General features: G+C 45.4%; 1 protein-coding gene across 1 annotated transcript in view; it reads left to right on the forward strand.

Annotated features, from left to right (window-relative positions):
• Positions 1 to 25098, forward strand: part of B4GALT5 (beta-1,4-galactosyltransferase 5) — a 72312-nt gene extending 47214 nt beyond the window's left edge. The window contains exons 2-9 of the mRNA XM_026503706.4: positions 5772 to 5906; positions 14909 to 15022; positions 15913 to 16037; positions 17033 to 17149; positions 17759 to 17946; positions 18645 to 18767; positions 20927 to 21028; positions 21965 to 25098. Coding sequence (XP_026359491.2) covers positions 5772 to 5906; positions 14909 to 15022; positions 15913 to 16037; positions 17033 to 17149; positions 17759 to 17946; positions 18645 to 18767; positions 20927 to 21028; positions 21965 to 22112 — 1052 coding nt within the window. The 3' untranslated portion in view covers positions 22113 to 25098. The remainder of the gene's footprint in view (positions 1 to 5771; positions 5907 to 14908; positions 15023 to 15912; positions 16038 to 17032; positions 17150 to 17758; positions 17947 to 18644; positions 18768 to 20926; positions 21029 to 21964) is intronic.
• The last annotated feature ends 445 nt before the right edge of the window (positions 25099 to 25543 follow it).

The following is a 25543-nucleotide window of genomic DNA, read 5'->3' on the forward strand; positions in this document are numbered from 1 at the left end:
CATGCAAGTGGGGAGAGGGGCAGATGGAGAGGAAGAATCCAGACTCCCCGGCTGAGCAGGGAGCCTGATGCGGGGCTGGATCTCATGAGATCATGACCTGAGCTGAAACCAAGAGTCGGATGCTTAACTGACTGAGCCACCCAAGCACCCCTTTTGTATAAGATTTTGAATAAACTGGTGCATTATATTAAGGAACATGAAAAAACCAAACAACTTCGTGAGGAGGGAAAGTACCAGAGAACATTTTTGAGGGGAAAAAACGAATCTGTTTGGGAGTTCTGCTCAATTAGTAAAAAGGAATTGCTGAACTTTTCCTGGGAACAGGTTAGTTCAGGGAACAACATTTGGGATTTCTCTCGTGAAGGGCGGGGGAAACTAATGTAAGAGAAAGGCTTGGAATCCCGTATCTCTGTCGCCTTGGGCACAGCCTAGTTCAGAAGACTCCATTGTTTAGTGTCCTGACTTACTCACATATCGGTTGTGCATCTTCTGCGTGCCAGACACACTGTTCTAGCCACCAGGGGTATATATAGCTCCTTGCCCTCGGGGAGCTCACATTCTAGTGAGGGAGGTAACAGAGGACAAGACAAGTAAGAAAATGGGTAGTACGTCAAATGGGAAAATAAAGCAGGGAAGGCAGATTGGGCTGTGCGTGTACGTGTGTGTGTGTGTGTGTGTGTGTGTGTGTGTGTGTGTGTGTGTGTTTGGGGTGTTTGCACATTGGGGGGTAAGACACAGATCTTCAAGAGTGGTCAGGAAAAGAATGGCTTTCTTTTTTCTACTTTTAGCTTACCAAGCCAGATGTAACAAACCTTCATGAAGAATACACATGTTTAGGATAAAAAATTGTGAGCTCTTTAAGTACATAGGATCTTGTCATTTTGTCTTTTCCTCAAATTATTTTGCTCCTAATCTGGAATGTCAGATTTCATTATCTTGTGAGGGATTTCTGTGAGTCAGAGTCCTTTATTGATGTGTGAGTTCAAGTGAAAATCATTTACCCCATTCATATGGATATGGGGGCTGACCGGAATTCTAATGGAGAGGGCAGAGTATGTTTTCTGGTTAGGAGACCAAGCGCTTTGCTCCCAGAAACGCTCCAGTTAAAGCTGTGGCCCAAGGCTGCTTACGTTGGCACCTGGATGGAAATTTCCAATTATGCAAACCTGAGTGGGGCTTACTTTTCTCCACTGCATTATGGTCGTGAGAGATCCCTCAACCTAGATACTGGGGCTGGATAATATGGTTTCTTGTGAAAGTGTAAAAAAGTCATTAGTAAGCCTGAGTTTGTAGTAAATGTTATTTTAGCATTTATGACCCCGCATTATAATTTCTTGTTTGTGTCTCTACTGTGTGTTGTCCTACTCATCCTTGGCTCCCAGTAGCCTAGTCCTGCCTATAAAAAGTACCCAGGAAAGCAGGTGCTCCGTAGATACTTGTTGACGTGATGGAGGACTTAACAACTGTGTGCCAATTTAAATTAGGTTTTATTAGCTGTGATTCAGCCACCATTGATCAAGACCATATTATTGGAAAGTAACTGTTTTCCCAAAAGCTCATCAAGATGTTAGGGAACACCTGATCTCACCTCTCTCTGGTTTTTGACTTTGGACCCATGTGACCTTGGGTAAATGACTTTTGGAAGACTTGACTTCCTTATCTAAAATTTAAAAATCCAGATGATATCTACCTCACAAAGATGTGAATTTTAAATGAGATAATTTAGATAGAAAGCAGTGTGTGTGTGCATATGCTCTTCCTATGTTAGGCCAGAGCCACATGCTAAATTTAGTAACAGGACTTTTAATGGGGACATTTGTAAGGTCCTACAGTTTGATCTATATAACAGCTGTGTGAGCACAGAAGAGGAAAGGGGTAGCTTTAGCAGCCTCTATCTAGAAAGATTGAGGGGTTTTGACTCCAGCAAGCTTCATATGAATCAATAATGGGGTGTGACTGCTGTTTATCAATGACATTCAGCAATTATCAGTTGATTACCTACAGGTAATGGAAAATTCTAAATTCTATTAATAGAAATGTCTAAAACAGAATTTCCCAAAGTTCTGCAGAGAATCACTTGATGTTGCTGGTTATCATCTGGAGGAAATGGGGCTGGTTTGGGAAGTGGCCGGGTTTAGATAATTGAACATCTCTGTTGTAGAATTTCTTTGCCCTTGTGGTATCCTGCATTGTGAATCTCCGAGAGGGGGTCAAGTGGACCACTTTGTAACAGATGCAACAGGGTTGCTGGTGGTCCTGCTTGTTTCTGGGCCCATCACACTGCACCCGGACTACTCTGTCAGCATGGCATCACCCTTTGTCAAGTGCAGACTCCTGGGCCCATATCCAGAGGCCAGCAGCCAGGATGCAGAGGGGCACACAAAGGACGTGGGGCTGCCTGCCGTTGGGGGTGGGAGAAGGTTAGGTGGACCGAGGTGAGGGTGGAGGGAAATTGAAAATGCTGTCCCTGGCTATCCCAGGTGGGGGAAAGGGATTTGACTGTTCTGTCAAGAGGTGGAATGAGAACCAGTGCGTAAAAGTGATTGGGAAACATTTTGGACTGAATCCAAAGTAGGATTTTCTTCGAAGATGGCTGTGTTTTATATACTGACTCAGTCTTCTTGGAAGGCACAGTTTTGGGGTTGGTGTGGAAGCATTAAATGGTGATGAAAAGTATCCTTCAAAATCTCATCCAGTCCAGAGTCTGTGAATTTGTGATTATTTTCTTTTGTTTGGCAAAATTTATTTCTTCGGCCTTTTATTTTTTTCAGCATTGTGCTAATTCTTGTCAATAATCAGAAAAAGCACTAATAGGTGGTTTGTGTACATTTGTTAGTTGAATGGCAAGACCAACATGTGAGACAGTTGTTAGCCAACTAAGACAAATATAAACAAGAAGCAAATTTTTGATAATCTGTAACAGTACTGCAGAAATTCCAGAAGAGGAGGACTGAAGAAGCATGTAAACTGGGAGTTGAAGGATTGATGGGATTTGCATGGCAGACAGGAGAGCAGAAGCCCCTGGATGGAAGGCTTTTGAGCAGGAGCAGTGTGGATAAATCTGTAATTAAGGAAAATCCATCTGGCAGCTTTGTGGAGGAGATAAAGATTGGAGAGCTGGCTCCTTAGCAGTAATCGTGTAAGCCATGTGGGTACCTGAAATCTTTGAGGGAGAGTCTGCGGCTAGAGCGTGGACGAGTAAGATCTTAAAGCTTAGTCCTCCAGCACAGGTACCCCTGGTGCAGGTCTGTTGCTCAGCTGACCGGGTGAAGCTGCATGGAGAACCTGAAGCCTAGAAATTGTCTATGAATTGAATAGTATTACTTGCCTCTTAGGATAATTATGAGCATTAAATGAGATAAGGAATTATATCATTAAGTGCTCAATGAATGTTACTCACTATGACATAGCTGACGTTCTCTAGAGCCATGGTTCTGGAAATGTCCTCAGACCCCCCACATTGGCATCACTTGTGAGCTTGCTGCAAGTGCAAATTCATGGGCCCCACTTGGGATTCCAGAACAAAGAAAGGGGGAGGGGCGCCTGGGTGTCTCGGTTGAGCATCCAGCTCTTGGGGTCCTGGGATCGAGCCCCGTGTCGGTCTCCCTGTTCATTGGAGCGTCTGCTTCTCCCCCTCTCTCTCTGCCCTTCCTCCTGCTCTCTTTCTCTCTAAAATAAATAAATGAATCTTTAAAAAAAAAAAAAAAGGAGAATTTAAAAGAGGGGCTAACAACAGTGTCCTTTGCAGTACAGAAGATAAAAGTACCCAGAAGACTGAAATTTCGGGGAAGGGAAGTAGTATGTTTTTTGCAGTGCCCAGCTAACAGCCTTACATGCAATGTTCAATAAATATTTGTTTTCATATTATTGAAGACAGCTGGTTTAGTATTATGTTGGGGATGGAAGGAAGATTTCAGGGCAGTTAATGTATCATGTGTATAATGTACACATTCTATAGCCCAGGTGATAAAAAAAAAAAAAAATACCGCGAAACCACATTAGAAATTTGATGTTGGGTGGAGTTTAAATCTTCTGTTTAGGGGTATTTCTAGACTGCCTGCCTCCTGTGACCAGGCACTGTGCTATCTATCTGCGGTCGATAAAAACTGAGATGTGACTCTTGCTTTCAGAGGCTTCACAGAATTATACTTTTTAAGGATTTGAAGCCATTTTTCCTGTAACTTTTCTGGCCACCGAGAAATATTCTATCTGATCTCTTCTTTGCAGCCGTCAGAAGGTGACAGTGTGGTTGTCTTCCAGTCGGTACAAGGCCTGCTTTGACACCGCCTCATTTCTGAAAGCATTATAAACATTGACTTCTTTTTTGTGTAGTATTTTATGGCTCAGGATATACCTTAGAGATCATATAAATCCTTCGCAAGATTTTCTGTCCCTGTTTAATGTGGGCCACGTGGGGTTTTCATGGAGAATTGTGCCAGTTGGTCTGTCCCCATCCCCACCCCCGTCACCAGGACAAGCACCAAACAGAGTAGCTTGAAATAAAGTAAATTGACGTCTACGCTTCATCCATTTAGTCATTATTTACTGCCCATTGTGTGCAGGACACTGTGGATGATAATGATGAAGTGGTGTCAATAAAATACGCCTCATGGAAGAGCCAGGACAGCCCGAGGCCTCGTGTGTTGAGTCTGGCAGAACCCCCCCCCCCCCCCCCCCGCGGTTGGTAGCGTACCTGCCTGGGGCCTGGTTGGAGGGCAGCCAAGTGTTCAGATGATCTCCAGCACACACCGGAGTTTGCATTTGTAAATGTGCCAGCCCTGTAGGACACCCCCCCTTCTACAGTGATGATGAAGAGAAAAGTGGGTAGATTAGAATGGCTGGTGAAGAAGTTGTGTTTTAAAACCTTATAATTTCTTGAAAATGGGTGGCATGGTGTTTGAGATTGCAAGGGGGGGAATACAGGAACCGTACTCGCTCATCCTTGTGACTCCCGAGTTTCACATCTCAGAGACACTTCAAAAAAAAAATGCGAGTGGAGATTATTCCCCAGAGATGACGATGATTGAATAGTTAATCTGAATAATTATTTGTTAAGAATAAAGTTTTTGTTTTGTTTTGCTCTTATTGTAATTGACATATTTGTCACAGGTGTGCAGTGTAATAGTTCAATATTTGTATATATTATGAAGGGAATGTTTCAGTTGACACTTGGATCAAGTTGTGTGATCTTTTCCCATTGCTTTGGGCTTCTGGGCTGAGGTGGGTGGGTAGTCAGACTGATGACAGTCTTTTTATCTTCTTGTCTCCAAATCCCCCAAAGAAAGTAGCTGGAGCCTTAGTCCACCACTTTCAAAGGTTGCCAAGACCAGATCTGGACCTAAATGTTTCTAGTAGGCAGAGCGGGCAGTGGTTTCCTTTTTCTGAGTATAGCCAGTGAGTGTTGAGAAGGTGAACTTAAATTGAGATCTTTTTTAAATGTTTTAATCCAATCTATAAAGGTTTTGTGATCATCACAGTGCAGGTGGGATATAACTTTTTAAATTTATGGGTTTTGTTTTGTTTTCGAAAACTGCTGAATATTAACAGAAATTCCCCTTAGTCCTACTGAGCTACTCACGAAATGTTGGTATCCTGGAAGCATAGAGCCCAGGATGGGAAACAGAGTTAAGGCATTTTGGGGTTTTAGAAAAGAAGGTTTTTAAAAAAGAGAGAGAGAAAGAAAGAAACCCCAAGTATGTATGGGTTTTTTGTTTTGTTTTAATGACTGTTTTTGAATTCACCACTTTCCCCTTCCGTTCCGTTTTCCGCAGTGAACACCTACCTCTTCATGATGCAAGCGCAAGGCATTCTGATCCGGGACAACATGAGGACGATCGGCGCTCAGGTGTACGAGCAGGTGGTCCGGAGCGCCTACGCCAGGAGGAATAGCAGCATGAACGACTCAGGTATATTATTAGTAAGGAGGTGGTCTGATTAGAAGGTCTCTTCCCCACAGAGGTAAATTTGGTTCGAATAATTATTTTTGATGGGGAAAAGTACAGTGTAAAAGAGAGGTTTGGCTGTCTTACCTTATTACTAAAAAAAAGAGACTCTTGCAAAATGAATCTTTGTCCGTTTTGCCAACAGTATGTATTCAGAGTGGCTGGATGGCTCCAGTTTTGCTCCTAAGACTTTTCGGGGTGGGGGAGGTAAGGAATATCTTTAAAGACCCCTTTTTTCAGTGCACTAGCCCCCAAGAGGGTACCAAAATTAAGCCTGTATTTAGGACAGAAGCCATACAGGAGCACCAAAAGCTGTTTCTGGAAATACTTTGATTTCAAAAACTGTTCCACACAACCAGACTTCCTTCCACTTACTTTACGGTTCGGCACCTTGGGGTTGGTTCGTTTTGTTTGGTTTGGTTGCTGGTGGTAGTGGTGGTCCGTAGTGTTTTCAAAGCAAACCTGGCTCTGGTTGCCGCACTGGAAGAGTTGCTCCCGCTCTGTTCTTCCTGTTGGACTCTACTCAGAATTGGTCAGTCCAGGAGGACTTGTTTACCTCCTTGTTTACACGAATGCTTTGAGACTTAACAGATTTCCATTTCGTAGTAATCACGTAATCTGGGACAGTCTCCTCACATTAAAAAAGCGATTTCTTGAAGACAAGTTTAATCGTTTACCTGGTTTACCTTCCCTAGTCAGGTGTGGTTTTCATCCTGTGGTTTAATTCCAGCTACGTGACTGAGTTTGGTGGTCGGAATCATTCAGCTTCGCAGAAAGCTTTTCAAACTATTTAGCTAAAGATAGCAATGACAGACACAAGAGTGAACATTTCTGCCTTCTCAGCCTTTGGAACTTTTACCTGTGGCTTTTAGTATCTTATAAGCACTAATTATATAAAGAGGAAAAAAGAACACAGAGGTTAGATGGCTTGCCTAACATTATATTAAAGGAACTTGTTCCTGAATCATGGTTCCTATTTTTATAAAGGCTAAACAAGGCAAGTTCTTCACCTTTGAAAGCTGTCTTTTTTGTCTCTCTTTTTAACTCTTCCAAAAATTGAACATAGAAAGTATTTCCAGATGGTTAAATGGGACGGTCGTGAGGTTTCTCCTGTCTGGCCAGGGATGATTTTTATTTAAAAAACAGATTCTGAGATTTTATTTTGCTAAGCATTTATGATTTGCCTTTGATTTCTTTAACTGAGAACCTGTGTGCTTTCCTGTGGCTCCTCACTGATTTCACTCAAGCCTTGTGCAGTGTTATAAAATGAGTACAGTTTAAGAAATATTCTTTCCTCCAAATCAGCCCTCTTTCCTTCTGTAGTAAGTTCTGCAGTTGTCCAGAGCTCACTCTAGAGTGTGAAATTGCTTTGCAAACATTGCAAGTGAGAATTCTGTGGTGCTTGGGATCTCAGGAGAAAGCATTGCCTCTCAAAGGGAAGTGAAATCCTTAAAAGAATTGACCACATCCTCCTCTATCTTCAGGCTGCCCTGCTGGCCAACTTAGCAACAAAGGAGTATAGTTAGCAAACTGAAGCTTTAATACTTCCTTTCTTCTTGTTTGCAAAGAGCAAGTGATTGACTTTTCAGAGCTTTTCAGCCAAATTGTGGTTTCAGGGGACAAACACCTCAGCTCTGATCTGGAAGAGGAACCGGTAGAGAGCCTGAAGTCATGGGAGAAGGCTGAGCACACTTTTGTTTCCTCCTTGGTCGTGTGTGGCATTAGGTTTTGCAGATAATCCCCTCACACCTTGTCTCCCTTGACCCCAGCCTGGCCCTGTCAGGTAGGCAGGATTTTATGTGACTTCCATTTCTTCTGTGTAGTACAAATAATATTGGGGGTGTTGTAGTGACTTGGTCATGTGACTCCCTGGGCCCTGCCAAACCTGCTTGTCATCGTGTGATGAAACTAGGGAGTCCTTCGACTGCTTCTCCAGAGCTCTTTCCCCGGATGAATCAGGAAAAAGGAACGTTTGTGCTGCCATGACTTTTATCCTGTCCAAGTGTTCGTGCCTCTCCAAGGTCACGTGATGCTAGGACTTCCATCTGGGCATTTGGCAAAGTCGTCTGTTCTCTTTCAGAAGTTAGAGGGGCACAAGTAGGATCTGTCCCGCCACAAGCACAGGATCTCACTAACTCCCCCAGGGGTGGTTGTCCTTGAAAACCAAGCACCAAGTGAGTTGTGCCCTTGGAAGGCATATCCAGGGACCCATTGTTATTTGATTTAGCATGTGTTTATTTTCAAATTATCATACACTGAAATAATTCTTCCCAGCATCCCTCTGGTTGGAATAATCATCCATTTTGTATTCACGATGTCTATATCTCTCATAAATTAGAAGTCTTTGCTATCAGGGGTCGTCTTACTATGTGCTAGACACTTAACTTGCATTACTTCATGGACTTGTCACAGGAACTCAGTAGGGTAACTGATGTGTCCCCACTTCAGGGACGAGAGGGTGGAAGCACCCAGGAGTTACAGGACTTGGTGTGGCTGTGGGGTTGGGCCTGCTGACCTCTGGATCCTGCAGTGTCTTCATGGCCTCTCCCGTCTGTGTAGCCCCAGCGTGTTGTACACTACCTAGCACATAGGCCCTCAGGAAGTGGTGTTTGAGTGCGTGAGTGAATAGATTTAACAAGAGAACATTTTAAGTGTTGTAACCTAATTCTGAGATTACCATCTTACTTGGCTTCTATGTTGTTGGCACATCCTTGGGGAGTGGGTATTAAAGAGGAGATATTCCACTGGCAGTGTATCCAGTGAAAACCCACCATTTTTATTCGTTTCAAAGCAGTTCTCTGCCTGGCACCATCAGAGAGGGCACCCTGGACCTGAAGCTTGCTGAGATAGTCGAGTGTCTGTCATTTCTGACCCGACCACTCCCGCCAGGGGCCACCAGGGGCTTGACAGGGGTAGCAGGACTGAGGTGGTCTGTGAGCTCTGCTGCCCCACCCTGGACACAGCGCCGGGGGCACACGCCCACATTCAGTGGCCTTCATGAGGCCAAGGGTAGCTGAAGAGCTTCGTGTGACATTTGAGTAATGCTATAACTTTCTTTCTTCTTGAAAGCTAAAGTGGCGATTGTCTAACAGGAATGCACTGTAGGGGATGAGGACTGTGAGCCAGAAATACACCTGATGTGATAACCTGGAGAAGAAGCTGCTTCTTGTCACTGAAAGCCACGTGTGTTTGAGATCGGGAATCCTGCAGAACTTCCTGTGAGCAGTGGGGGAGATGCTTAAAAGAACATTGGCATCAGAAGAAAATTCCCACTTAGGGTTTTTTGGGGTTTTTTTTAAGGTCGTTTATGTTTTTTAGTAATCTCTACCCCGACAGTGGGACTCAAACCCACCACCCTGAGATCAAGAGTCACCCAATCCTCTGACTGAGCGAGCCAGGCGCCCCCACCCCCAGCCACTTAGTTTTATAGATGAGGCAAGTAGTTGGGTGACCTGTCCTTTCTCATCCTTAAATAGGAGTTTGCAGGTGCGCATCTACCTGTAACTTTCACCCAGAAGGAGATTTCTTACGTCTGCACGCACACAAGCCTTCCCACAACTCTGACCCCAGCCCTCTTGTAGTCACATACTCAGAAAAATATTCTGTTGCCCACATCCTTGGAGACAGGACTGTTGCCATAGGCAAATAAAGTGAATAAAGTCATTGCTAGGGCACTTTGTAATATAGTCACTGAGCTAGATATTCTTATCCTCTTCCTGGTTTTTAGATGCTTAGTCCGTAGTCTTCCTTATGTCTACTCACCCAGCAGGTGCAGGCCATCCTTAGGCGTGCTAACTTGTGAAAAATGCAAATTCTATTTTACGGATATTTGTTCGGATGACATCTTTCTAGTATATGTAAGTGTCCACATTTTTCAAGCAGAGAGGCAAGTGTTTGGTCTTTTCTCAAATGGAAGGGGAAGGTGGTGGTTCTTCCTGGAATCTGTTGGTCAGCATTTTCGAGTCCCTGCTCAACTGGATTTAATAAGATAAGGGAAAAGGCAGATTTTTGCCACCCCTGTGTATTGGGGTGGCCATGTCAATCCTGTGCATATGGAAACCCCCCCAAGGTGGGGCTTTAAAAAATACCAGTGCCTGCACCCCACCCCCAGAGGCTCTGATTAATTAGTCTGGGAAGTAGCCTGGGTGTTATTAGGATTTTTTAAAAGCCTCGTAGATGATCTAATGTGCAGGCGTGGCTGCCGAACCACTGGTGTAAAGCAAGGTTGAATCATCAGGCCATCTCTGAATTTGTAGGTAGGAGGGATGTCTGTTGTTTTTTCATTTTATAAATGTAGAAGCAGTGCCTCCTTTGCCCTTCTGCCTCCCTTGCTGGGAGAACATGTCCTGATTTAAAATAGATTACAGGTAAATTAAAAAATAGAGCCGTGGCCATGGAAATTCAACGGGCTCGCTCTATCCTTGCAGCCGCTCCCTCATTCAGTAGGGACATGTCGAGGAAGAGGAAGGGGCCCCTGGCCAGCTCAGTGGGAGGAGCGTGCGACTCTTGATCTCTGGGTTGTGAGTTCAAGCCGCATGCTGGGTGTAGGGATTACTTTAAAAATAAAATCTAAAAAAAAAAGGAAGAGGAAGAAGCTGTCGTTTGGATGTGCCCATTTCTGGGCAGCTGGTGAAGAGAGCGGGCACCGCACAGTCAGCAAGCAACTTCACCAGGTCACGAGCAGTCAGTTTCCTCTGCCTCTTCCACTCCTTTGAACGCTTTCTACTGGTGGGAAGACAGATTTCAATTACATTTTTATGTAAAGAATTTAAAATTAGAAAAGAGGAAGTGAAGGTTTTTTGGGGGGGGTTTCCCCCTCAAGGTGTAGACCAAGGCTCCTGCCACTTAGAAGGCGTGTGCTTGTGGGGTCTTTAAAAAATGATTTCATTAATTTAGTGATCAGAAGAAAAATGAGTGGTGCTGATTTTGTCTTGCTTTGTTCCATGCTGGTTGCTCCTAGGCTTATTAGTGTTTGAAGGGAGTAGAAAGGGCTCTATGTGTGTCTTCATGCAAACCCCCAAAGGTGGGATCATTAAGGCTAGAAAGTGTCTTGTCTCTTCTACACGTTAGTTTTTTGTTTTTGTTTTTACTTCTTATTTCCTGTTTAGGTTGTAGTTCTTAGGCTTGGTTCTGTCATTGCCCGGAATTATTATTCTTCTCTTCTGTGTTTTTTTTTTTAATTTGCTTATGAAAATGTTATTATAATGCCTCTGGGAATTTCTTCTCCTTCAGAGGCAAATGTAATTACTGTGATACTGTTTTGGATCAGCTTCTCCCTCCACACATGTGCATATCACAAAATACACATTTTCTAGTACACATGAAAACTTTTCTTAAAGAGAATCATTTATATATTTATATGCACACATATACACATATATAATTAAGAAGCAAAATCAGAATTATCCAGAGTAATGGTTAGTATTGGAAGTTCTTGACATAGGTTTTTGAAGTGTTAATACCTTCAGAAAGGATCAGTTTAGGACAGGTTTGCATGTACGAACTGAGGACTTTGGGGCTAATTTCTGTGTAAATGTAATTTTGCCTTTAGGGTTCGTGCCAGCTCTGTTTATGTCTATAAAATGCAGGCTTGGTGTTTTTCAGGAAAGCTACTACTGAAAAGGACAGAAAGCATTCTGTTCCTCTCCTCCCCCGTTAAGAGACTTAATTCTCTTCCAGTCGACTCTCACTGGGTTGTGTCCCATGGGCACTTGGACAGCAGACAGCGTGTGCCTGTTCAAAAGGATTCACTGCATTTATTGGCCGTGGATTTTTGGAAACCCTCTCACATTGTTGCTTAAAAAATATCTGAGTTGAAGATTGTAGAATTCTCCAGTGCAAAAGCAAGTTTGAATCGGATGTTTTTATTTTCATGGAATCCGCATGAATCCCAAAGGGTATTGGTGAGAGAGATTTTAATCCTCTGAAAAAATAGTACAGTGTACTGGAAAGATCACTAACCCAGAGTTTAGTCAGGTCTCTGTCATACACTAGCCAAGTCTCCTTGTACCAGTTGTGTATATGGTGCCTTGGTTTCTTTATCTGTAAAAAAAAAAAAAAAAAAAAAGGAAGTTGGAGGGCCCCCTTCGTGCAGATTCCCTAGAAAAAAAGGCATCAGCTTCACATTCTTTTTTTTTTTTTTTTTTAATATTTTATTTATTTATGTGACAGAGAGACAGCCAGCGAGAGAGGGAACACAGCAGGGTGAGTGGGAGAGGAAGAAGCAGGCTCCCAGCAGAGGAGCCCGATGTGGGACTCGATCCCGGTACGCCGGGATCACGCCCTGAGCCGAAGGCAGACCCTTTAACGACTGCACTACCCAGTCGCCCTCAGCTTCACATTCTTAAAGCCCCACTAAAGTGACAGTAAAGAGGGTGTGTGTGTGTGTGTGTGTGTGTGTGTGTGCACGTGCACACACATATCTGTGTGGGTTCAGTGGCATAAACACCAAAGAATGAAGAGAACAAGAAGTTGAAAGTCGGAAAGCAGACCACTGATGCAGGGTTCAACAGACCCAAGAAAACGGACTGCTTGATGTGGCCACAGGGAAAGCCACTGCCACCCCAGAATCCCCCAGAAGCTCAGGAATTAGCAGTTATCAAGTACTTTTACAGATAAGAAAAAAGTGGCAGCTAAGATATAAAAATTGGTTGAAAGCTACTTAAAAAGCAGTTGGATATCCAGGTCCTTTACCCATCCTGGCAGAGGACTAGAGACTTGGTTACCCTCAGGGATGGTGAAACAAGGGCCCCTCAACCTGGGGGCACCTAAGGTGGCCCTCAGCTCCTTTTTCCTCTTCTGGGAGGAGGTTAGAATAGAATGCCCTGGGGACACCTGGCTGGCTCAGCTAGAGAGCATACGACACTTGATGTAAGCGTTGTGAGTTAGAGCCCCATATTGGGGGTAGACGTTACTTTAAAAAAAAAAAAAATTAGCGTTCTCTAGGGAGTCTGATTGGACCAAGAAGACAGACCCTAAGATATTGACTCTGGAGGCTTCTAAAACCAGACTTCTGGCCAGAACACTCTACAGTGGAGAACCTCAGTCCGAGTCCATCCAGTTAGCTGGGTAGTGCCCCACTCTGAAATACTAGGTGCTGTGGAGCACTGTGCTCGGGATCAAAACCAACAAGCAGCAGCAAATTGAGAGAAACAGGCTATGCTGGGAGAAGAGAACGCAAAACAGTTATCACATACGTTCTCGCGGGTGAGGGGAGAAGGATTGCAAACATGAAGAAAGAGTGTATGGTAAGAAATGAACGTTCAGAAAATAAAAAGGACTTTTTAAAATTAAAAATAGCAGAAATGAAAATTAAACGAAGGGCTGGGGGGACGCCTGGGTGGCTCAGTTGGTTAAGCATCTGCTTTCGACTCAAGTCATGATCCTGGGGTCCCACAATGGAGCCCCATGTCGGGCTCCCTGCTCAGTGGTGAGTCTGCTTCTCCTTCCCCCTCTGCCCTTCCTCCTGTTCATGCTTTCTCTCTCAGATAAGTAAATAAAATCTTTAAGATTGAAAAAATGAGAAAATCAGAGGACCAAGAGGTCCAACATCTAACTCATGTTTTCTGTTCTCCAGAAAGAGAGTGCAGAATACAGAAGGGAGGGAGTCATCACCACAGTGATACCTCTAGTGCTGTCCCCAAATTCTAGAACAGGAGGACATGAATTTCTAGACTGTAAAGGTCAAATGGTCAACACAGTGGGTGAGAATAGAACTCAAAGTAGAAATGTGACATTTCCTGAACCAAGAGAAAGTTCATCACACTTTTAAAAGGAAGTTCCCAGTCACCTTCACAAAGAGCCGGAATTGGAGTGGCTTCGGATCTAACGGGTGTAGGTGGGAGCTAGAAGGCAGTGGGTAGCACTTGCACAGTCCTCAGGGGGCATTGTCTCCAGCCGAGCGTATTCTGTAAACCCAGCCGACCTATGAATCAAGTGAGAAAGAGCAGAACCAGTCAGGTGTACAAGGTTTCAAAACCACTTCCCATTCGCCCCTGCTTAGGAAGCCACTTGGCAGATGTGTTCCAGCGAGAAAAAGGGAGAAATTGAAGCCAGGCAAAGTGAGGTTGCACACTGGTGAGAAGTGAAGGGAGTCTCTAGAACTCCGAGGAGGGGAAACCACAGGATGGCGTCTGCGCAGCAGGCACAGGGGAGAGCCAGCCGGGGTTGGAGGCGGTTGGAAGCTGCAGGACTGTCTGGGAAGACAAAGTTGAGAGAATGCCTGATGCTGGCAGACATCCTAAGGGACCGTGGTGGCAGAGGGCATGGTGTTGAGTTAGTCATGATTCCATATCAAACTAAGCAAACAGAGAAACAAAACAGTCACTTCGGGAAGAAAAAAACCAACCCAAATTATATGGGAAAAGAAAAGGCATCATAACTTTGCACATTTCTCAGCTATGAATAGTATCTACAGAGTAAATACTTCAGTGTAAATACTATAGATGGGCTGAACCACAGCGACCATAGATGGTGGGAGACAGGACGGTGAAAGGGTGTGTGTGGTGGGGGCAGGGGAGGGAAGGGAGCAAAATCCACAGGCTCCACAATGGGAAGTCAGTGGGTAAGACTGACAACAGAAGCATCTGGAACAGTTGTATCGGAAGTAGATACTAAAGTAGTTGGCTAAAAGAAATGAAACCAGCTCCTGTAGAGAGTAAGACATGGGTGGAAAGGGGTCCTGGTGGTTTTTTGTTTGTTTTTAAATACGTTGTAGAGTTATTCGACTGGACATTAAGTGCATATAAAGCTGTAATAACAGTAAGAATAGAGACACTGGTTAAAATAGTATCATCTGGTTAACCTTTTTATTGATGGGTTCAAATTTTTAGCTGCAGTGAAGAGCTAGTCCAGAGTCCTGGTTCTGCAAAAGATGATACCCAAGAAAAATGCTTTGGTAGGCCTCTGAGAATTGCAGAGTTGATGACCTGTGCCGGTCTGAGCTGCCTTTTTTCTTCTCTCTCTAGATTATCCTCTTGACTTGAACCACAGTGAAACCTTCCTACAAACCACAACGTTTCTTCCCGAAGACTTCACGTACTTCGCAAACCATACCTGCCCTGAGAGGCTCCCTTCCATGAGTGAGTAGAGCATCTCCTGCTTTTCAAACTGACTTGTCTGTTCTTTTGATTAAAAGGAAAGGGAGAGTGTTCTCGATCTCTCAGGATGCCTCCCCTATGTAGGGAATAGAAACGCCTCCCTGCCACTGGAAATGGATTACAAGAGCTATGCGTGTCCTGACCCTTCTTTAGCCCTTCTGCAAGGTTGCCTGTGTTCCTGGTGGGGTTTTCTGCCGTATTTTTCACTCATTCCTTTGCACGTACCCCCTTCTTGGTGATTTGGGGCCTGTTAGGATGTCCTAGAGAAAGTACAGGCGACCAGCTTTATCTTTATATAAATCCCACATTGATTATACCTTGTTCGATCACAGGATGAATGTGACCCCCTCCAAGTGCTGGTTCAGAAGAATTCTGGGGTCTTTTTCTCTCTTCGCTCTCGGTGTCTCATGTGTGATATAAAGCGATGGCAATAAGCCCTTCTACCTTTTCCGTGCCTTCGGGCTTCTCGGACAGGGCCCCTTCTTCACTTAAGTCAGTGAGGACGAGCGTTTGGGGTTTGGGCGGCATCACTCAGGATCACTGATGAGTGAATTGGGCCCTGTGTCGTCTTGCCTCCAGAGCACGCAGAGAGGCTCCAAGCTCAGCCTCACTCTTTCCTCCTTCCTCTTTGAGAAGTTCACCTGACGTTCCGCTCAGTCTTAATTTCTTGACTTGCTGCTTTACCCAGTACTAGTCATGAGCTGAAGTGCAGGGAGTTGCAAAGCAGGGGAAGGGCCTCCCATCTCTGTGAAAAACACAGCTGAAAAAAAGCATTGAACCTCCCTAGAGAGTGAAACCCTGATCACAGGGGGAAAGCATTCTGTCACTTTCTGGCCTCTTAATTCTTTTTCTTCCCCCCATTCTCTATTCAGAGGGCCCAATAGACATAAACATGAGTGAAATCGCAATGGATGACATCCATGAAATCTTCTCTAAAGACCCAGCCATCAAGCTCGGAGGGCACTGGAAGCCTTCAGATTGCGTGCCTCGATGGAAGGTAGGGTGTGGAGTCAGGCCTGAGGTGCTGGGAGGCCCACCTGGCCTTGCCATCCTTCCAGGCCAACGTGGGATTCACGGACTGTGATAATTCGTAATTTGCATGCTATGACCCAATGCAAAGTATCTACATTTGATGGAAACACTTCGGAGGCTTGAGTTTCCCTAAGCACACTCTGTAGCTCCAGAAACGTGCATTGTTCTATGACTGAGCAGGACCCTTTTGTCTTCTTTATAGGGATACTGGCTAAGCACATGGGAGGGTTGGTCGGTCTCTTGTGCCACATTTGTAAAAGCCGTCTTCACAAATTCACTGCTTCGTGCCTTGTTTGGCATTGTTACTAGGAGTTTAGTGCAACAAAGAGCGGAGCCATCCAGCCTGACACTGAGAATTGCTTAGTGGTTTTCTGCATGACTGTAGTCAGAAGCCATCAGTGTGGGGGTCTGCCTCATGACACTGGCTTAAGTCCATTCTCTCAGTGAGTATTTGTCCAGGTGCTTCTTCTGTGCCCGTCCTACAAAGAGCAAGGCAGATCTCAAATTGACGGGCATTTCCAGCCCGTTATTGGGATATAATATCAATTTAATGACCAGCATTTGAATATATATAAAAGATAGATACATGTCAAAATGCACCGCATGTTGTAAGGGGAGCAGTGTTTTGTGGAGTGCATTGTCGTTGTGTGCTTGTATCTGTGGACGTGTTTGTGTGCGGGTCGTGGTGTAGAATGAGTCTCTTCCTCTGGGTTGTGGTCTAGAGTGAATTCAGTCAGGGGGCCGACCATGTACACAGGGTGGTGTGTATCAGAACAAAGTCCACTTACTCCCAGGGGTCCACCTGCCAGCGTAGCTCTTCCTTTAGTGGAGGTCGAGGACAGGGCAGCGCTTCAGAATGCCCCAGGGGCCAGCTGGTCACCGGTTCTTTGGCAGTGTCCTGCTGCAAAGCAGAAGCTGAGGGGGTTCACGGGGCGGCTTCTTTTGCTGTGCCCTGTCCAGGTGGCGATCCTCATCCCCTTCCGGAACCGGCACGAGCACCTCCCGGTCCTGCTCAGACACCTGATCCCCATGCTTCAGCGCCAGCGCCTGCGGTTTGCGTTTTACGTGGTTGAGCAAGTGAGTGGCCCGTCCTTTTCTGTTCGTTCTGTTCTGAGACAGCAGTTCAGCGTGCTTTCAGCCGATCCACCTTTGGGGTACAGAGCCAGTGAAACTGAAATCTTAGGACTGAGCCACCCAGAGGTGAAAGGGGGCGCAGAGAGCAGTTCTGTGCTGCTGGGTTGAGATGTTACTCGACACCGGCAGACTTGCGTGAGTCCAGGATGGAACTTTGTTTACCCTTGAACAAAGGCCCCTTGTCTGGTGGTTCAGCCAGTCGTGCTTTGGGTGGTGTCTTTGGTCTCCAGACCCAGGAAATTCCCCTTAAGATAAGGAGCCATGGGTAGAAATGGCCGTATTGTTCTTTCTTCCCGTTGTGGGGCTGAGTACTCCTCGAAATGCTGCCCTAGGTCGAATGCCTGCTTTTATGACAGTCTTGGGAGAGAGGGGCTTGGGCTTGTTACCCTTCTTATTTCTAAAGAAATCGAGGCCAGATGTCAAGTGGCTTGCGACGCGGTGATGAGCGTGCCGGCCAAGCCATCGGGTTCGTTAGCTCTCCTTTAGGCGGGGCTGAGGCAGCGAAGATTTTGCTCCACAGTCCTTTTAAAAATAAAGCTCTGCTTCTTTTAGGTTGGCACCCAACCCTTTAATCGAGCCATGCTTTTCAACGTCGGTTTTCAAGAAGCAATGAAGGATCTGGACTGGGACTGTCTCATTTTTCATGATGTGGACCATATACCGGAAAGCGATCGGAACTACTATGGATGTGGGCAGATGCCAAGGCACTTTGCAACTAAGTTGGACAAGTATATGTATCTGTGAGTATCATTTCCTCTGGAAGAGTTTAAATCTAAAGGATGCTGAGAGATGCAAAGATGGCAAAAGCCAGTTAGCCCCATCCCGGTTTGCATCGGCGGACGAATGGAGAAACAAAATGGGGCGCAGGCACGGCACACTGTTAGGCAGTAGAAAGGAATGGAGTCCTGCTACATGTGACTGGAGGGATGAACCTTGGACACACTGCCGTGTGAAAGAAGCTAGTTACCAAAGGCCACATGTTGCATGGTCGTGCTCCCGTGTCTTGTCCAGAATAGGCAAATCCATAGAGAGAAAGAACAGCGGTTGCATCGGGTTGCGGAGAGGAGGGGGGAATGAGCAGTGACTGCTAGTGGGTACAGGGCTTCTTTTTGGGGTGATGAAAGGTATTAAAATGGATTGGGGTTCATGGTTGCACAACTCACGAAGATCCTAAAAACTATGGAATTGCACACTTTGGAAACGGGTGAATCATTTGGAATGTCAATTATGTTTCAGTAAAGCTGTTATGAAACAAATCAATTAGAGAAAGACGCAGTTCGCCACAAACAGTGCGTCTCAGTCCGAGGAAATGATGGCGGGTGGTGAGGGCAGTAGGCGCTGTGTCACGTAGGCTGTAGTTCTCCAGTGCGATGGTGGCCCCAGGGGAAGAAACCATCCTTTGATTCCCAGATGATTCAAGCTGTACGTCTCCTTCTAGGCTTCCTTACACCGAGTTCTTTGGTGGAGTGAGTGGCTTAACAGTGGAACAGTTTCGGAAGATCAATGGCTTTCCGAACGCCTTCTGGGGTTGGGGTGGAGAAGATGACGACCTGTGGAACAGGTAATCCCCTCTTCCGGGTTCTGGGGCCTTCTAGAAGTAACTACCTTAGGCTCCCCAGACCAGCGCCACACAGGAGGGATAGGGTGCAAGCCATGTAGGTAATGTGAAACGTTCTAGTAGCCACATTTAAGAAGGTTCAGAAAAGAATTTTGAGATGAAATTCATTTTAATGTATTAATAAAACATGCCAACAGTATATTTATCACAGTATATAAAAATAATATCCTTCCAACATATAATCAGAATGAAATGTTAATGAGATACTCACATTTATTTTTCTTTTACTATACCTTAAAATCTGGTATATATTTTACATTTGTAGAACATTTCACTGAAACCTCCCCAAACCAGAGGTCAGGTATTAGTGATAGGTGTACACAGATTTATCTCTACTATTGGATAAGGCTTGTATTATACAAGTTTGCGAGAATGATGCTATATTTGCGTAGTGTAAATTAATCTTCTTACAGAGTAAGTAAACAGTAACCTAGTAAGGAACAAATAAGCAAAAGCATCTCCACCTTGTATCTGTTTCCTTTCTAGATGGACTTTAAAAGAAAGTTACATGTTGCTTTTTAATTACAAAGTAATACTTGCTGATAATAAAGGTGCATAACCAAAGGGTGTCATTCTTAATCCCCATTGCTGTCCTATCTCGTTCCCCGGAAGTAGCCGTTTCAACAGGGCTGTTTCTTTCTCTACTTCTTTGTATTCGTACATGAACAACCCAGACCCGTCCCTTCACCCCTCCCAACCATGTTAATACAGAGAGAGCCGCTTCGTTATCTTTAACAGTTGCATGGTAGTTCTTAATGGAGATTCATGATATTTTATTTTAATCCTCTCCTGTCAATGAACATTGTTTACAATTTTGAATATCCTTGTTCACGTGTGCAAATACTTCTTCAGGTTAAATTCCTAGTTGTGGAACTGCAAAGTCAAGTAAATGCTCTTTTAAATTTGGATAGTTATCAGGATTTCCCCCCAAAAGCGATCGCAGAAAGATTCCAAGCAGTGGTGTGGCTACATTCCCACTTTCTCACATCACTGCCAACATTGTGTTATAGACAACCTTTTGCGTTTTGCCACATTTCAGCCGTTCAGCAGCCACGTGTGACTCGGGGCTGCTGTTCTGGACAAAGGAGCTCTAGCCAGTTCTTCCTCAATCTGAGAGGTAAAAATGGCTTGTCATCCTTGTAATGTGGGTTTCTTAGGAACCTGGTGAGGATGAACAGCTTTTCCATAAACGTAACTGGTATGACTGGTCCTTGAATCCACTTGAGCTCTCCCAGGACATCTGTCCTAATTCTCAGCTTGTGCTCTTCCCAGCTCCTCCAGGCAGTGCCCTGCACAATTCCCAGGCGCACAGTAGGCGTTCTCTGTATATTTATCAAATCAGAGCAAGGACGCATGTCCCAAATATCAAAAGGAGAGTGTAATTTGGAGTAAAGAGGAAGATGTTGAAGTAATATTCTCCCAGGTTTTAAAATACGAAGTCGACCATAGATTTCACATAGATATCCAGCGTCTGTCTCCGTGTATTAATTATTTCTTACAGCCCTGTCAGGTTTCCAGTAGTAAATCCGGCTTGTGAAATCCTGTCTTTATCACATTAAGGATAAATAACCAAACACCTCCTTAAGTTCTGCTTTCCTCCTGGAGTTGGGAAGTTTTACACGGAGATCGGAGGACGTGATAAAAATTATCTCCCTGGTGATGGGGGCGGTGGGCAGAGTAATTAAGTTCATAAGCAGAGAAAACACAGTGCAACTCTGGCTTTACCAGCTTGCTTTATGGTAGGTTTTGGACAGGAACGGTGCCGTCCGCCAGTGAGAAAAACATTTTTGATAGGACCCAAAGAGAGGACGTGTGCACTCCTCTCCTCTCCTGGCGAATGCTCACTGTTGTACCTGTCCCTGAGAACCTATGGCACACCTTACTCTCAAGAATTTTGAATTCCTTTTCTTTTTCAAAACTGTTTGGTATTGTAGACCTCTTTTCTAAAGCCATGAACTTACCCAGAGGGACGGGCAATTGAATATTTAGATGCAGAAGCAATTCTGTTGTTCGGCGTGGGGTTTCTCAAGCTTGGCGTAGGTGTGGTCATCTATGGTACTTGAGCATTTCATCTGAAAGCCCAGTCTCTTTGTCTCGGGCAGAGTACAGAATGCGGGCTACTCTGTGAGCCGGCCGGAAGGTGACACAGGGAAGTACAAGTCTATTCCTCATCACCATCGAGGAGAAGTCCAATTTCTCGGAAGGTTGGTACAATTTATTTATTCTTCTTACAAATATCCTCTGTACTTTGCGTTTCCAGATGTCCCAGAGCATATCATGTTGCAGCCCCTCGTTTTACTCCCCGCCTCCTCGCCACGGTCCTGTTCTGGCTGCCTTGCAGTCCTAGATAGATTTTCATTTACCCGTGAGGCAGGCGTTTGTGTGAAATCAGATTATCGGTGAAAAATTTGATCATAAATCTTGGAAGGAAGTCACTCATTTAGCATCTTAAGCTTCATGGTCTCCTGTGTAGTCTTCAGGGAGCTGGAGACAAATCCACTCGGCCAGAGGTTCCTGGGTAACTTACACTGACAGGACAAAGCAGAGCTGGCCCTCTTTCTGCGAGCTCTGGTTCTGGAAGGGTGCCCCCGAGCTTCTGTTCGTGCGTGATAAGGAAGTTCCGTACTGTAGTAATGGGGGCATGTGGATGGAGTGACAGCTCTGTGTTTTCAAGAGTGCCTTTTTGTCTTGTTAACTGGGAGGAGGACTGTTCTCTGGACCACCAGTTCTGATTGCATGAACTCTGTTGTCAGGGGAGTGAAAAGGCACCGAGTGCAGACCCCGACCTCGCTCATCTGATGTATTTTTAATATCTTACCTCCCACTTCCCCATTCCATGACCTCACCTCGGGCAAGTCATTGAACACCGGGAGCCTTGGTTTCCTCATTTGCTTAAGGAGCGGTGCATTAAATGAAATGGTGTCATAAGTAAAGCCCCTGGCATGAAGTAGGAGGTGTTCCTGGTAATAACAACTGTCAGCAGGGAGCAGCTGGACGGGGTGGGCCGGTCGCCCCGCCGTGTGATGGCAGGAGAGCTGCCCTGGGTTGTGGCCCCTGCTGTGGGCTGCCCTGCTCTGTCCGCCGCGGTGGGGAGGTTGGGCCCTCACTCAGAGCCACCCCTCTGTTCTCTGCTCAAACAGGTACGCTCTGCTGCGTAAGTCCAAAGAACGGCAAGGGCTGGACGGCCTCAACAACTTGAACTACTTTGCAAACATCACATACGACGCCTTGTATAAAAACATTACTGTCAACTTGACACCCGAGCTGGCTCAGGTGACCGAGTACTGAGATGAGGAGAGAACCTCTGTTTGCTTTACCCACCGCCACCAAGAAAGCAGCCTGGGGAGAGGTCTTGGGGCTCCACACAGGAAGAGAACAGAAATACGGTGTCTGATGAAGGATCACAGGGTTCGAGGAGAAAATGTGAACAGAGTACACGCACAAAACGCCTTCACTGTGGCTCGGGAACTTCCTTCATCAGGACTGGCTTTCTGTTTCACAAGACAGACGTCGGTCCTGCTGCTCTTCTCTCCTGGTCTCGAACCCCAGCGTTCCGTCCCAACCGGGGTCTCCAGAACAGGAGCTGACGTCTGCCGTGGTACTGGCGCCGAGCCCGTTCCTCCGAATGGCCTTTGGAGCTTCTCGGCCTTCAGAGCAAAGAGGCAACCCCACCACAGGGCAGCTGCGTTTTAGGAAGGGCAAATGAAACTCCACACACCATTCTTCTCCATCTCCGGTGTTCTCTTTGGTTTAATTTTTTTTTTTTTTTTAATTACCTGCTTTGGGTGGGGATTGAGGGTGGGGGGAGGGATTGGGGAAGATAAATAGACCTATAACAATCACTTCTTGAAGAAGTATAATTGTAAATAAGCCATGTAAAATGCCTTTTTTAAATTTAATTTTATAGCTGGCTCCAATTCAAACCGAGGATTTATATATTAGATCACTTATTTGGTTGGCAAATGCAGGAACTCAGTTAAAATGCAGTGGAAGGGTATCACCTCCCGAATTGCTATCACCTTGGAAAGGAGTGGATACAGGGCATGTCCCAAACAGATCAGGACAGTCCAGTCTATCACTGGTAGCTAACTCCTGCCCCCTCCCATCCTTCCCTTCCAGAAGTCTTGCTCTTGACTTTTGCTGTGGACTCTCTCTTCCGTGTTGGGCACGTACTATCATCCCAGTCTTCTGCTAAACAGGAGCCCTCCCTGCTCAAAGCGGACCCCTTTGGGGGGCCTCCCCCTGCACACGCTCCTGGATCTCTGGACTTTAGTTTTTGTCCTTTCGTCACCGAGGGGTGGGGTGGGTGGGTTTTCTGCCTCTTCTTTTTCCCATTTTTCTTTTTTTGCTCTTGTGGAACTTGGCCACAATTCCTGAAATCTGTGCCTAAATTATCAACTAGCTTCAGTGATTCCTCTGAATATTTCCCTTTCTGGTTTCTGGAAAGATTCTTTGTCAACACTATGAACTAGTTCATAGACCTAATGAGCGATGGACTGAAGAAGTCAGCCGGGGATCAGGTGACACTTGTGTGCTGTGGGTCAGTTGGGGGCCAGGGCGAACCCAGTCAGAGCTTTGCGGGTAGACGGACAGAGCTCCCGGATGCCAGGACCCAAGCCCGAGTGCTGGGTTCACACCCCATGCACTTCTTGAAGTTAAGATTCTAAATTGCCCTTGAAGTTGTGCCTCTCTGTTTTTCCCTGAGCCAAATCCCTCAATTCGTAGTCCCTCTTGGCTTCTGCAGGATTCTGAAAAATGCCAGTCTTTTCCTCTCCTTTTCCATAAAGCATATTTATATATTGTGATTAGGAGTACTTTCTGAAAAGTACTTCATATTTTTTTTAATTGCCTTGTTTGCCTTCAACTTCCTTAATTTTCATGGTTTACATGGATGTGTGTGTAGGGGGTATATTTGTGTATATACGTGTGGGTGGGGATTTTCTCCGTTGCATGTGTTGGTTCCATGGACATATGATCCCCACAAGCTGTGGGAGTGATTGGCCAGGCCTTGTTTTTTGTTCATGCTTTCGTTCTTTTGAAGAATAGAGCGGTATTGTAGGAAACCAACCGCGTTACAAAGCTCTTATCGGCTCATATGAGAGAGCAGACTGCTGCCCTTGAAAATGCTGGTAAGTTGTATCATATGTTTTAAAAGAATGTTGAGCATCTCATGCTTTAAAAGACCTTCACGAGGGAACATTACACACAGGAGCTCACTTGGTTTTCCTTTGAAGTCTGGTGCACGGAGCAATAAAGATTTCTTTCCCTTTTTCTCCCGCCTCCCCTCAGGCCTGCGTGCTGGCCTTGACTCTCCTTCTCCTCCTCCTGTCCTCTCTCATCCCTGAAGGCCGTGAGCGGCTTTCAGTGGCACACAGCCATGATGTCATTTGGAAGAATATGCCAGAACAGACCGATCCTTGGTTAAGGATGACGTGTGTGTGCACGGCCGTGTTGTAAAATGCTCTCGTTCGAAGCTTGTCACGAACATATTTGCCACCAAGAACAAAATGTTCGCAAAGGCTAAACAGCCGATTTTAAAAAGAAAAGTGCTGATTTGAGGACAAAAGGAAAGGTGTCTTTTCACTGCTTGAAGTAAGGTCACAAATTATTTTGCTATCATGTGTGAGTTTGTTTTATTAGTGTGAAATCTCTTAGGCGCACCACTCAGTCATTTACCCGCCAACCTGAGTATCGTGTGGGAAACATAGACGTTAAAACCATACAGCCAGGCCCGCGAGCTGTTAATGGTGTGAGATTCTCATGTTAAAAAAAAGAAAAAATAATAAGAACCAAATGTGACCTTGTGCGTATTTTGGCAGCTGAAATTCTTTTAAGGCTACTGATGGGTGACCCCTTAAATCAGTCTCGTCTCAGCTGCGTGCAGGGAAACGTTTCTCCTTTCACGCTGTTTTTCTGGGCGAGGAGTTATGGCAAAAATACTCCTTTTGACATGATGGGGACTCTTGTTGGAGCTCCTCTGCCACAGTCACGAATCGCTGAGCAACAGCCGCATGTACTCATTGTGTCCACGCGCCCTTGACGATGGCATTGAACGTGGCTAGCTTCCTTCCATCACGACGTTTTTTTGAGCTTGCTCTTATGTTTTAAGAAGTGCCAGGGGTACATTTTTGCACTGAAATCTAAAGATGTTTTAAAAACACTTTTCACAAAAATAGTCCTTTGTCATTACATTATTTACTCATGTGTTTGTACATTTTTGTATGTTAATTTATGAATGATTTTTTCAGTAAAAAATACATATTCAAGAACCAAACCTTGGTGGTCGTCTGTCTTTGCCTAAAACAGTTTGGCTTCTAGGAGGCCTTTCCTCTCTTTTTCTTGTGGGAGTTTCGCTCCTGTGTGCTCCTTCGGGAGCTTGGCTTCCACGTTGCTCGGCTGACCCGTGGGTGCGCCCGAGAAGGACTGCCCGCCTGAGCCCGGCCACCAGACCAGCTGAGGGAAAAACTCAGCCGAGGGAGCAAAAGCACTAAGCCCCACTGTGCGATCCAGACTTCCTCCCACACTTGGGTTTTCTTTCCAGGATGGGCCCCGTGATGCCCACTGAGTGGAACGAGACACTTGGGCAAGGAGAGGATGAGCGTGGATGGAGTTTGGATCCAGAAGGCTCTCTGGGGTCAGTCCAGAGTTTGCTCTCTGCCTGGTTTCACTTGGAGATTGTAATCAAAGCTTCTGTTTGTTGAACGTTTACCACTCGCTGA

The sequence above is a fragment of the Ursus arctos genome, unplaced genomic scaffold (assembly GCF_023065955.2).
Source record: "Ursus arctos isolate Adak ecotype North America unplaced genomic scaffold, UrsArc2.0 scaffold_16, whole genome shotgun sequence".
NCBI classification, from domain to species: domain Eukaryota; kingdom Metazoa; phylum Chordata; class Mammalia; order Carnivora; family Ursidae; genus Ursus; species Ursus arctos.